Source organism: Lipotes vexillifer, unplaced genomic scaffold, assembly GCF_000442215.2.
Source record: "Lipotes vexillifer unplaced genomic scaffold, Lipotes_vexillifer_v1.1 scaffold197, whole genome shotgun sequence".
Lineage (NCBI taxonomy): Eukaryota > Metazoa > Chordata > Mammalia > Artiodactyla > Lipotidae > Lipotes > Lipotes vexillifer.
The window spans coordinates 873555-887698 of NW_006781042.1; the positions used below are offsets into that span (position 1 = coordinate 873555).

Here is a 14144-nt window from a genome sequence, read left to right on the forward strand (position 1 = left end):
GTGCTAAAATTTAGTAAATGTGTGAGAAAGGGCTTAGCATTTTCTTAGGTTATTTTTTTAAACAAACAATTTCTAATGTTTGAACACTTCCTTAGCATCTAGTGCTTTTAAAGATTCTTTACTTTTTCTTTAGTGACATCAGGGCCAAGCAAAATAGAAGTCAAAGAGTAAATGAATTTCTGGCAATTCTATGTTTAATCAGTATTCAACTCATGGTGGAGCAATTAAGCAAGACTTCCCATGTTCAGTAATTTCCATATCTTGGCTTTTCGAGAATGAATTTTCAAAACAGTGTTTCTAGGCTTTCTGAATGTGAATGTTAATATACAGAAGTTTCTTGGCCTAGGTAAGAAAAATATGAATTTTTTACTTTTTCTCCCTCTTCCTCCACATAGTCTATGTACTAGAGAGATTACTCAGGAGTCCAATTTCATTTGCTATTTTTAAGCTAAGTACACTGGATTTTTTTTTTTTTACAATAAATGCCTATATCAAAAAGGCCAAGCTGGGCTTCCCTGGTGGCGCAGTGCTTGAGAGTCCGCCTGCCGATGCAGGAGACGCGGGTTCGTGCCCCGTTTCGGGAAGATCCCACGTGCCGCGGAGCGGCTGGGCCCGTGAGCCATGGCCGCTGAGCCTGCGCGTCCGGAGCCTGTGCTCCGCAAATGGGAGAGGCCACAACAGTGAGAGGCCCGCATAACGCAAGGAAAAAAAAAAAAAAAAAAAAAAGGCCAAGCTCATATGGTCATTGAAGTTAATTAAATGTTTGTGTTATATCGTTATGTACAACATTATTAGTTTGCAATAAATGACACAAGGGACTATGTCAAATTCATAATAAAAGTAAACAGCTATGGTGGGGCTTGATCTTCTGAAGTTGGGTTATATTATAGCTAGGGTTGCCAGATTTAGCAAACAAAAATACATGATGCCCAATTAAATTTGAATTTCAGATAAACAATGAATAATAATTTCAGTATATCTCAAATACTACATGGGACATATTTATGCTAAAAAAATATTCATTGTTTATCTGAAATTCATACAGAACTGGGCATCCTGCATTTTATCTGGCAACTCTAATTACATGAATAAGAGAGGTTTTCTGCACTCTCCTTACAAAAAGCTGCCCAGACTAGCAGTAGGATATAAACAGACTGAGAGGTCCCTACATTTCTGTCCTGGCTGGTCACTGAACAGTTAAGGAAGTATCCAGCAAAGTCCTAGAATTGGGCTGGCTTGTGATCGGATCCTGGTCTATTTTTAGGCTGAGATAAATGGGACAGTTATTCCAGGGATCGGGGAAAAGCGAGTCATATTTAAAATCGTGGAGAAGTATGTGCTTGAGAGGGGAGAGGAGGGTGTCATATATTGCCACAGTAAAGGCCACTTCAACCACATCATTACTGTGCACATCCACCCCACCCCAGGCAAAACAAAGTAGGTATAAATGATGTCCTATTAATTGGGAGGAGCCAGAGGGCTCCCTGTTTTTGAATGTGTGGATTGAGTAGGTCAAGCGAACGAACAGTGAGATGGGGAACTGGCTTTGAAATCATCTCCACTGGAATGAAGCACAGATACCTCAAACCCAATGCATCTGACACTGATGCATTACCTTCCCCTCCTAATTCTTCCCCTTTCCCTGATTTCATTCATGTATTCAACAAATATTTGAGTGGCTACTCAGTTCCAGCATGTGCTAGCTCTGGCCATATACCCATGAGCAGAATAGGCATGGTCCCTGCTCTCAGAGAACTTATAGGGGGAACATGTTTATATAATCACAAAAATACATGTTTAATTACACATTAAGACATTGCTATGAAGAAAAGATGTTGGTTGCTATGAAGAAAAGGTGTTGGTTATAATCAAGATGGTATACCACTACTGATCTTTATGGTGCTATTATAATGAAGAAACACTATGAAGCATCCTGAGAATTAAACCTTTTAAAAGAAAGTATTACACATTTTCCTGTTTAGGGAAATAATATTCCAAGGCACTTAATACCTGTATCCTCACTCGGGGGTCACCACGGAGGCTCCCAGACGACTGTAGTGCAGCTACTTCTGGCCTGGAACGCAGCTGCTAGTTAACAGCTGTACAGCCTGAGAGCTCCACACTCAAGGCCTTGAAGAGGGGCTCACCGCACCCAATTAAATAACATATATTTCTATTTTCGAATAATGCATCTTGTGTCTTGCAGATGTACCTGGAACTAATGAACAGAGGTACTTTCTGCTTACCTGAGCTTTCTCAACTCGGTTTTGGCAATTTTCTTTTCAGTTAAAAATTCCCCCCCCCCCTCCCCATATACCACTTCATCATCTAACCGATGGAACCCAGTTTAGCCTTTTTCACTGAATGGCTGGAAGAAGGGAAAATTAGGAAACTGGATGAGGCGGGGGTAGTGTCAAAACTTTCTTTGGGGGGCCCCAAGCAACCTTACCCCGAGTGTCCAGTCCTAACTCCTGGTTCCTTTCCCTTGGACAGGGCTCGGGCGGCCCAAGGATGAGGCGAACTGAGGTAGAACAACCGGAGCCTCTGCCCGTAGTCCTCCCTCCACCTCTTTGCCACCTCGGGCTGCATTTTCCGGACCGGAAAAAAAAGAGCCGGGAGCACACTCGCCGCGGCGATGGACCGCCGGCCTCTGTGGGAGGAAGGCGAGTCCGCAGCCCCGCGGCCACTTTGATCGTTGCGCGCCTCCAACTTCACAGAGTGCACCGCTCAGGGGGTGCAGCCCGGCCTCCGCCCAGAGCAACCCCGGCCCTCGCGCGGGGAGGAGCTGCGGCGGGAAAGCCGAGCCGCCGCCCGCGGTCTAGAGGCCAGCCGCCCGAGTTCTTCCGGCCCTCAGCCCGCGGCGGGGGAGGAGCCGCCGCCACTCGTGTTCCCTGGCCCCCGTCGCCGCCGGCGGAAGGGCCGCGCGCTTCGCGGAAGCGCGGCCGCAGCTGAGGATCAGCTGCTGGAGGAGGCGGAGAAGGAGAGGGAGGAGCCTAGGGGAGGGGGAAGGGGAGGGAGGGGACCGTCAGGAAGCCGCGAACGCCGCCGAGTGTCTGCACACCTCGCTCCGTCTGCTATGGCTGGTTAAAGAACCATCCGGATCGCAGCGCGGGGGGAGGGTCGGGTGGGGGGAGAGCGCCGGCCGCGCGTGAGGCCGAGGGAGGGGCGGCGGCGCGAGCGGCGGCGGCGGCGGCGGTTCCAGCATGAAGAGGAGAGCTGGCCTGGGGGACAGCATGAGGTCAGTGGTGGGCTTCTTGTCCCAGCGGGGCTTGCATGGGGACCCCCTGCTCACTCAGGACTTTCAGAGGAGACGCCTGCGAGGCTGCAGAAACCTCTACAAGAAGGACCTCCTGGGCCACTTCGGCTGTGTCAATGCCATTGAATTCTCCAACAATGGAGGCCAGTGGCTGGTCTCAGGTAAATCAACCCCCTTCCCCTCCCCGCGCCTCCCGGCCCCCTTCCAACCTCCCCTTTCCGTTTTCCCTCGCCACCCTCCTCCTGCCCTCCGTCCCCACCCCCTCCCTCCTCAACCCCCCCTTCGGCGGTGGGAAGGTGGGTGTCAAATTAAAACCCTGGCGGGGGAGGGAGGGAGAGAGGGGTAGGAGAGGATGTCTTCTATAAAAAAGACCTAAAATGGTTGACAGGTCCTTAATTCGCTTTATCCCAAGTGTAAAGTGATCTCTCCTGATGACTGCGGTGGAAGTGTGGGCCGGGGAGGGGGGCGAGGTTACCGCTTGACAAAGTTTGATGGGAAACTCTTCCTCCGCGTACTTTAAAAGGTGCTGGGGGCATTTGAGCGATCTGGTGGGGGAGGAGGCCGAGGCCAGCCGGATGCCGGGGGCGGCGGGCGGGGGGAGCTCGAGCCCCTGTCTCCGTCGTCCCGGGAAGGGGCCTTGGGGCCGGGGGCCGGGCTGTGACAGGGCCGGCCGCCGGAGGGGTCGGGGCTGCGACTCCGGGTGAACGGAGGGGAGGTGACGAGCGGGTCCCCTTGGGCCGCCCCCTTGTCGCCCTCACGGGCCCAGCGCCATCTCCTCGGGTCCTGGAGTGGCCTCTTCCGTATCTTGTTTTTCTTATGGCTTTGGGAGTGCCGAGGGCTCTGGAGGCCAAGGGGCACCGGCCTGAACTTGAATGCGCAACTTGCGAGGCAGAGGGTGTGTGGGGGGGTGGACGACCCCGGGAGACTTGTTGGCTGGAGCCCCGAGCCCGCACCCCCTTTCCCCGCGCCTGCCGTTGCAGGTGGTCTCCGCGCCTCCTCCTCCCGCCCAGCTGGGCTTGGTTGCCCCCCGGCTCCCCCTCCGGTGTTGGGTAAGTGGCGAAATCGAGGCCGGCGCTCTGGCCGAGCGGTGTAGGCCTCGCTCTCCCGGGGCTCCTAGCGACAGGCAGCTGAATCGATAGCCTATTGCTCCCGGGGAGGCCGGGGCCGGGCGAGTGGCGGCGATAGCTGCTCCGGGGGAGGTGCGCCTGCCGCCCGTGGGGGCGCTCGCCGCCGCCGCCCTCATCACGGGGGTCGCGGGCCCACGGCTGGCGAGTGGGGATGGGTTACGCTGGGGGCGGCTCCCCGAAACCCGGTTCAGGGGAGGAGGGCGAAGACGGCTGATCTGGCGTTCCCGCTCGCCTTCTGCCCTCCCTACCCCGTCCCTTTTCCTATATCGAGAGGGAGGAAGGGGGAGCCCAGCGCTGGACGTGGCGCTTCGCTTCACCCAGGCCGGTCCCCGAATGCTTTTCTAATTTACGTCAGTGGGCAGCTCGCCAGAAACTTCTGGGATCATGGCAAAGCATCCGTCTTCTTCGCGAGTAACATTCGGAAGTGACACGGGGCGTGCAGTCCAGTTTGGGGGTAACAGATAAGACTTGTGATCATTTCATGATAAACCTTCTGGGGTTTCTCCAGAACTGACTTGACTTTTCCACTTCAGATCGTTTTCTCTTTGACTAGGTAGATTTTGGTCCTAGATCATCTCCTGAAGAAATCTGATACTCCACTTCGAGACATACCCCAAACAAAAGCTTCCTTCCCCCACAGGCCAAAAATTCCAGGGGCAAAGGTGGGGGAAGAGCTCTTTACAGAGCTACCAGTTTTTTCCCCTGCTGCTATTCCTGTATTCATCATACTCCTGTCTCCTTCCCAGGCTGATGTATTCCAACAGACATGTTCCCAGACACAAGTAAATGCACCCTACAGGGTGAGGGAATTTGGGGGGTGCTATTACAGACTGAGCTAATCGTGTTTATTAAATCATAAATGTAGTCATACATTGCTCAATTTAACACGCTTTTTATTTATTTATTTTAAACATCTTTATTGGAGTTTAATTGCTTTACAATGGTGTGTTAGTTTCTGCTTTATAACAAAGTGAATCAACTATACATATACATATATTCCCATATCTCCTCCCTCTTGCATCTCCCTTCCACCCTCCCTATCCCACCCCTCTAGGTGGTCACAAAGCACTGAGCTGATCTCCTTGTGCTATGCTGATCTCCCTGTGCTATTCGGCTGCTTCCCACTAGCTATTTTACATTTGGTGGTGTATATATGTCCATGCCACTCTTTCACTTTGTCCCAGCTTACCCTTCGCCCTCCCCGTGTCCTCAAATCTGTTCTCTACGTCTGTGACGCTTTTTAAAAATAACATTTATTAAGATATAATTCACGTGCCATACATTTCATCCATTTAAAGTTCATTAACACTTTTAAAATGTATATATTTATTTATTTGGGCTGCGCTGAGCCCCAGTTGCCGCCTCTAGTTCCCTGACCAGGGATGAACCCGGCCCCCTGCATTGGGATGGTGGAGTCTTACCCACTGGACCACCAGGGAAGTCCCCATTAACACTTTTTTAAAGGTGCTAAAAAGTTGCCTCCATTTTCTACCAGTTAATCCTTGTGTAGTACCTTCCCCCATGAACCCAATTTTCTCTAGACGTGACCAGTTCATTTCCTTTATCTTAATTTTAGTCAATAGAGGAGCAGGGTCCTTTCCACAGGCAGGCTCTGGTAAACCTTCTGGTTCTAGGCATTCATTTCCTCTTTTCTAGGCCTGAGTTGCCCATCTCCATCAGTACTTTCTGGGTTCCAGCTTTCTTCGCCCCTTACTCCTCCTCCTTCCCTGCACGCTTCCTCTAGCTTAGTTCTTCCTGTTTCCTTTTTATCTACTCTTGTCCGTGTTCCTAGTCTTCCAGTGGCTTTTTCACCTGCCCCTCCAGTTGAGCTCAGCTAGCGTTAGCTTTTCTTACTTGTTCCCTGAACGGTAGAATTAGCTTATTCACCATCTAGTATGAGTTCAACTTATGCAACAGAAAGTTCCTCCTGTTCGCTTCAGATAAGGAAGCCCCCTCTGGGAGTCATAAATACACTTGTTAAAGCTAATTAAATTTTGTTCTGGGAAGTCCTTCAATAATCTTCCCAAATTTAAAACTATTTAAGGTGTTTACATCTTATTTATCATTGTCCTTCTTTAGCAGTTAACACCTGAGGGGAGGAGCACATGGTATTTTGAGGCTAATGCTATCAATCCCTAATGTTTCACCAAAAATGTGGTGGGAGGCCAGACTCTAGGATGGTAATGAGATTACTTTTATGCATTTTGTTGTAGTGCTTGTATCTTGTCTGGATTGGTTAAAGCTCTTGAAAGTGGTGATTAAAGTGATAGTTTGTTCCACAGAAAAGGAGATCAGACTTGTGGTTACCAGAGGAGGGGGCGGGGGAGTTGGGCCGGTGGCAGGGGAATTGGATGAAGGCAGTCAGAAGATACAAACTTCCAGTTATAAGACAAACAGGTACTAGGGATGAAATTTATAATGTACAACATGATAAATATCATTAACACTGCTGTATGTTATATATGAAAGTTAAGAGAGTAAATCCTTCAAGTTCTCATCACAAGAAAATTTTTTTTCTATTTCTGTAATTTTGTATTTATATGAGAGAGTGAATTCAGTAAACTTATTGTGATTTATCATTTCATGATGTATGTAAGCCAAATCATTACACTGTACACCTTAAACTTATACAGTGCTGTATGTCAATTATATATCAAAACTGGAAGAAAAACAGTTTTTTAAAATGATAGATTGTTCATAGTTTGCTCACTGTTTTCATTTTCTAATTGTTTGGGCAGGCTCACGTTTCTTGTAACTGATACACTATTTGGGGTTTTTTGTTTTGTTTTTGTTTTTGTCTTTTTTCTTTTAATTTTATTTATTTATTTAGCTGCACAGCTCGGCCTATGGGATCTTAGTTCTCCGATCAGGGATTGAACCCGGGGCCATAGCAGTGAAAGTGCCAAGTCCTAACTACTGGCCTGCCCAGGAATTCCCTGACACAAACTATTTGAGAGAATTAAGTTAGACCTAGGCCCAAAATAATATTTGCATGATTCCTATAGCCTTATAAAATGCTCTTTGTTAAGGATACATCATTGCTTTTTTGTTCTAACAGGTAGCCCCTTTTCCAGGGCACAATGAGGCCAGCAGATATTAAGAGTAAAGCAGAGAAAACCAGGAAGGAGAAAGGTGCTCAGCTGGGAAGTGAGTGTGTGACAGCAACAAGTGGGAGGATGTTTTTTTGACATTCTGAAATACAGGAGTATTTTAACCTAAAAAGTATTTTTCTTTTTTTTTTTTTTTTTTTTTTTTTTATTTTTTTTTTTTTTGCGGTACGCGGGCCTCTCACTGTTGCGGCCTCTCCCGCTGTGGAGCACAGGCTCAGCGGCCATGGCTCACTGGTCCAGCCGCTCTGCGGCATGTGGGATCTTCCCGGACCGGGGCACGAACCCATGTCCCCTGCATCAGCAGACAGACTCTCAACCACTGCGCCACCAGGGAAGCCCTAAAAAGTATTTTTCTTTATTGCTGAAAGGGGCATTACTGTGATATCATGTAAGGCAGTGTGGTATAGCATACATATGGTTAAAATCACTGCTGTGTCATTTAATGTGTAACTTTAGTCAAGTTGCTGAGCATCTCTTTCCTGATTTAAGCAATGGGAATACCAGCACCTACCTGAAGGGCTGTTGTGACAGCTACATTAGGCAAAGTTTAGATTGGGTACTGAACAGAGTTCCCAGCCTCTCAGAAAAAATGCTGAGTTTGTTTTCTTTCCCCTTTGTACTTATAACTTGTGGTTTCATTATTAGCTGGCACTTGTTCTTACAGTGATGGTAATGGACATGTGCAAATGGGGCAGACAGGATAGTTTTGTGATTTTTTGATGTGGAATGAGGAGGCACAATATAGTGGGGAAAGAGCCTGGGATTTGGTGTCACGTGATATGTTGGAGGCTCTACCAGTCACAGATTGTACGAATTTAGGCAAGTTCCTTCATTCCTCATCAGTAAACGGGATTAACAAATTGCCCTCACTACCTAACAATGAGGTCTGTTCAATGAAATGTCATATGTGAAGGTACTTTGTGAACTATATGGGTTTGAGTGAACATTATTCTATAAAGGACAGCTTATGCCTGATGCAGTCTTATCTTAGAATATTTATGGGTGTTAGTTCTTTGAGAGATAAGGAACAACATTAAGTGCTACTTACAAGAGATCGTAACACCATCAAGGAGGTTATGCTAGTACACATATTTAGGGGATAGCCTGGGTTTACCTTTTAAGTCTTCGGTTGCATCTGATTCTTTCTTTAAATTGCCTCCATTGCCTCCTCTTAGGTTTCTCCTTTTCCCCAGAATGGAAATATGTTTGCTTAAAAGTCTTTTTATTTTCTCTTGGGGAAGAAGATGAACATCTTCTTGCATTCTGACTGCTAGACCAATCAGAATGTAGCTCTGGGGGAATTCCCTGGCGGTCCAGTGGTTAGGACTCAGCGCTTTTACTGCGGGGGTCAGGTTCAGTCCCTGGCTGGGAACTAAGATCCGACAAGCTGTGAGGCACAGTCAAAAAAAAAGAGTGTAGCTCTGTATATGTAACTCTCTGCTTTCTTATATCTTATAAATGGTTTTGGTAAATAGAATCTTAGCAGTAAACAAAAATATTCAGCAATTTGGGATAAGAGTTGCTGTAATATTATTTACCCTGAATTGTTGTTTAAGGCATGGGAAGTTGTAGCACTAGCAGATTAAAGCCCATAGTGTGAAGTTTTGAGTTACAGTGAGAGATTATGATTTCTTTTTTAATGCTTATGACTAAATGTAGAAAAAGCACCCTCAGAAGCTTTTCAGATAGCATCAGCAACTATACTATTTCAAAGTGTTAATTAAGTAGGAGTTGTGAATGGGGAGAGGCATTCAATTACTTGGGCATAATATTTATAATTGGATTCACTATTTAGTCCTATTTCTATTTCATATGGGTCTCCCATATTCTTATGGGATATAAGTGTCCACAGTTATATAGAGAGATTAAGAGTCATATAATAAGGACAGTGATAAATCTCACAGGGTTGTGGTGAGGATTGAAAGAAATAACACCTGTAAAGTTTTTAGCACAAGGGCCTAGACCATGCTGTTGCTCTGGTTGCTACTGCTGCTGCAACTGTTACTACTGTAACAGTAGTAACACGGAGGCCCGCGTACCGCAAAAAAAAAAAAGCTTTTGTAGTACATACGTTTGTTTGTTTTTTTTGCGGTACGCGGGCCTCTCACTGTTGTGGCCTCTCCCATTGCGGAGCACAGGCTCCGGATGCACAGGCTCAGGGGCCATGGCTCACGGGCCTAGCCGCTCCGCGGCATGTGGGATCTTCCCGGACCTGGGCACGAACCCGTGTCCCCTGCATCGGCAGGCGGACTCTCAACCACTGCGCCACCAGGGGAGCCCCTCCTGTTTTCCTTGTTTCTATTTCATTTATTTCTGGTCTGATCTTTATGATTTCTTTCCTTCTGCTGGCTTTGGGTTTGTTTGTTCTTCTTTCTCTAGTTCCTTTAGGTGTAAGTTTAGATTGTTTATTTTAGATTTTTCTTGTTTCTTGAGGTAGGCTTGTATAGATATAAACTATCCTGTTAGAACTGCTTTTGCTGCATCCCATAGGTTTTGGATCGTTGTGTTTTCATTGTCATTTGTCTAGGTGTTTTTAAATTTCCTCTTTGATTTCTTCAGTGATCTTTTGGTTATTTAGTAATGTATTGTTTAGCCTCCATGTGTTTGTGTTTTTTATGTGATTTTTCCCTGTAATTGATTTCTAATCTCATAGCGTTGTGGTCAGAAAAGATGCTTGATATGATTTCAATTTTGTTAAATTTACTGAGGCTTGATTTGTGACCCAAGATGTGATGTATCCTGGAGAATGTTCCATGTGCACTTGAGAAGAAAATGTAATATGCTCTTTTTGGATGGAATGTGCTATAAATATCAATTAAATCTATCTGGTCTATTGTGTCATTTAAAGCTTGTGTTTCCCTATTAATTTTTGTTTGGATGATCTGTCCATTGGTATAAGTGAGGTGTTCAAAGTCCCCCGCTATTATTGTGTTACTGTTGGTTTCCTCTTTTATAGCTGTTAGCAGTTGCCTTATGTATTGAGGTGCTCCTATGTTGGGTGCATATAGATTTATAATTGTTATATCTTCTTCTTGGATTGATCCCTTGATCATTATATAGTGTCCTTCCTTGTCTGTTTTAACATTCTTTATTTTAAAGTCTATTTTATCTGATATGAGTATTGCTACTCCAGCTTTCTTTTGATTTCCATTTGCATGGAATATCTTTTCCCATCCCTTCACTTTCTGTGTATATGTGTCCCTAGGTCTGAAGTGGGTCTCTTGTAGACAATATATATATGGGTCTTGTTTTTGTATCCATTCAGCCAGCCTGTGTCTTTTGGTTGGACCATTTAATCCATTCACATTTAAGGTAAGTATCATTATGTATGTTCCTATTACCATTTTCTTAATTGTTATGGGTTTGTTTTTTAGGTCCTTTTCTTCTTTTGTGTTTCCCACTTAGAGAAGTTCCTTTAGCATTTGTTGTAGAGCTGGTTTGGTGGTCCTGAATTCTCTTAGCTTTTGCTTGTCTGTAAAGCTTTTGATTTCTGTCAAATCTGAATGAGATCCTTGCTGGGTAGGTTGTAGGTTCTTGTAGGTTCTTGGTTGTAGCTTCTTCCCTTTCATCACTTTAAATATATCATGCCACTCCCTTCTAGCTTGTAGAGTTTCTGCTGAGAAATCTGCTGTTAACCTTATGGGAGTTCCCTTGTATGTTATTTGTCATTTTTCCCTTGTTGCTTTCAGTAGTTTTTCTTTGTGTTTAATTTTTGTCAGTTTGATTTCTATGTGTCTCAGCATGTTTCTCCTTGGGTGTATCCTGCCTGGGACTCTCTGCACTTCCTGGACTTGTGTGGCTATTTCCTTTCCCATGTTAGGGAAGTTTTCTACTATAATCTCTTGAAATATTTTCTCGGGTCCTTTCTCTCTCTTTTCTCCTTCTGGGACCCTTATAATGTGAATGGTGTTGTGTTTAATGTTGTCCCAGAGGTCTGTTAGGCTGTCTTCATTTCTTTTCATTCTTTTTTCTTTATTCTGTTCTGCAGCAGTGAACTCCACCATTCTGTCTTCCAGGTCACTTATCCATTCTTCTCCCTCAGTTATTCTGCTGTTGATTCCTTCTAGTGTAGTTTTCATTTCAGTTATTGTATTGTTCATCTCTGTTTGTTTTTCTTTAATTCTTCTAGGTCTTTGTTAAACATTTCTTGCATCTTCTCGATCTTTGCCTCCATTGTTTTTCAGAGGACCTGGATCATCTTCACTGTCATTATTCTGAATTCTTTTTCTGGAAGGTTTCCTATCTCCACTTCATTTAGTTCTTTTTCTGGGGTTTTATCTTGTTCCTTCATCTGGTACATAGCCCTCTGCCTTTTCATCTTGTCTATCTTTCTGTGAATGTGGTTTTTGTTCCACAGGCTGCAGGACTGTAGTTCTTTGCTTCTGCTTCTGCCCTCTGGTGGATCTTGGCTGTCTTCTAAAGTCTCCTTCTTCCTTAACACTGCATGTTCTACGCTTACTTACTTCAACCATGTGACTAACTTCACACCTCCTTTAGTCTAATTAAGAGTAGGTATACAAACTGTGGTTACCAAGTTGGTTCCTCTTCTCCGTTAATCTAACTAAAAGTACAAATAATATATATGTGTTTACTGAGCCTGTGGTTTTGAGTTTGATTTCTGCTGAAAGTGTGCTGCTTGAGTATGGCTGAATTTCAGCCAACAGAAATAGGTATCTTTCCTTATAATTATACCTGGGGAGAAAATATCTGTGCTTGGGACACAGATAAATAATGTGCTTCAGAATAAAGTGCCTTTTGGAAGAAGGTTTAAACAATGTAACATGGGCGATCTGCCCAGAGAACACTGTAAGTCATTTGGAAGCACTTTCAACAGTAAAATGAAGCATAGTGTTATTGCAGTTTACTTCTGTCACCAGCAGCTTCACTGTGCTTCTGTGAAAAAGGTGTTTTCTTTCCAAGCTTGCACACTGACTGGATGAACAAGGAGGGTTACTCTTCAGGTTCTGGTCTTGGATTCCACTTGCTCTTCACCTCAGTTTTTCTAGGTCAGGGATTTATGGAAAGAATTGACAACAGTAGTTCGTCACTTTAGTTGTCTGCTCTTCCCATGCCTGCATGTTCACACTTGCTTTGCCACCTTGCACCTCAGTCCTTGCACTTTGTAGTGTTAGACGCCCGAGATTCTATCATGTACGTCTCAGGATACAGAGTTGATATGCAATGGAGTTCAGGTCTATGTACTTTGAGTACTGTTTTCCTGTTAGGGCCAATCTTAAGGGAGTTATATTCCAGAGGGCTGGGGCATGTATAAATCAATGAGAAAATGGGATCTGAGGTAACTGACAAGCTTATAATATATCCAAGTAGCAGAGATTACATTGGCAGCAAGGCTGATTTCCATCTTCCCTTTTGCCTCTGCTGGGGCTCCTGCAGTTGATAAAGTGAGGTAAGATTACCTTAAATGGTTGATCAAGTAACTCCTTAGGTTCCCTGCCTTTGCTGGGGTCCTTTATAACTAAGATGACCATATATCCTGGTTTACTTGGGACCGTCCCAACAGCCTAGTATAATTATTAGTGCTCCTTTCATTCTTGAAAAGGTCCTAGTTTGGATTATAAGTCACATGGCCACCTGCTCATGATTGTCCGAGTTGTCTGGCACTCAGGTAGAACCAAAGCCCTAGTCTCTTAACTCCTCCCATTCACTGTTGAATACCTCTGCTGGAAAAGCTTCCAAGCCCCCATTCTCCCCACGTCAGGTCTTTCAGCTGCCACTTTTAAGGTACTAAATTGAATCTGAGAGGCAGAGTGGTTGGTTAGTCATTTGTCTCCTCCTTGTCCTCTTATTAGAAAGAAAAACAAACAAAAAGTCTAAAACCATTTAGAAAATGCTAGATCCAGAGGCTAGTAAGTTACCCCTTCCTTTCTATATACTTCTTCTTATAGTTCTTGTTCTACTGTTCACTTGCTGTACATTCTTTTTTCTTTCTTTTTAAGTCTTCCTGTGGGTTGATGTTTTTTGCAGAGTTGATTTTGAGGAAAGATGTTTTGACGAATGATTCTTCACTGAGTTGGAGTTTTTTTCCTAAGATGTTTTTAACCCAAAGTGATATAATACTAAAACCATGCTAAAGGCTTAGTTTTGTGGAGTATCTATCTAGCACCATATACATTTGGAATAAAAGTTGGCCCCCTCAGGTGTATAGGTTGGCCCTGCGAAGAGTTTTCATGGATTGTAGTTTTTCAGATATGTGGGCAGTTGGCTGTAGAATATCTTTGGTGTTGTGTAATGTCATCATTAAAGAAGTTTAAGAGATCTGGCCTAGAGTCCTGATTTCACCCTTCTTGTGATCTTAGGCTGCTGATGTTCTCCCTCTGTGGAATCATACAGTTTTATTGCTGGAAAGGACTAATGATCATCTAATTGAAGCCTTTAATTTTACATATAAGGGCATAAAGGAGCAAAGAGGTAAAGTGATTAGCTCAGTAGCTCACAACAAGTAAGTAGTACAAGCAAGATTAAAATCTGGGTCTTCTGACCTGGTCCCTCAGTAGGGAAAATTATGAGGTTCTACATTTATAAAGGACTTATTCAAGTAAGTGGCTTACTTCACCAGTACATTCTGTCTGCAGTTTTATTGTCTCTGAACATGATTGTTTTGATTAAGTTGGTAGTGCCTCATTATTTTGC

At 44.6% G+C, this 14144-nt stretch overlaps 1 protein-coding gene across 2 annotated transcripts in view; it reads left to right on the forward strand.

Annotated features, from left to right (window-relative positions):
* Positions 1-3158: 3158 nt before the first annotated feature.
* The window catches only part of DCAF5 (DDB1 and CUL4 associated factor 5), a 95976-nt gene continuing 84990 nt past the window's right edge, over positions 3159-14144 (forward strand). The window contains exon 1 of one of the 2 annotated variants that reach the window (XM_007454448.1): positions 3159-3417. In XM_007454448.1, coding sequence (XP_007454510.1) covers positions 3204-3417 — 214 coding nt within the window. In that variant the 5' untranslated portion in view covers positions 3159-3203. The remainder of the gene's footprint in view (positions 3418-14144) is intronic. The other variant, XM_007454447.1, reaches the window with a different exon arrangement.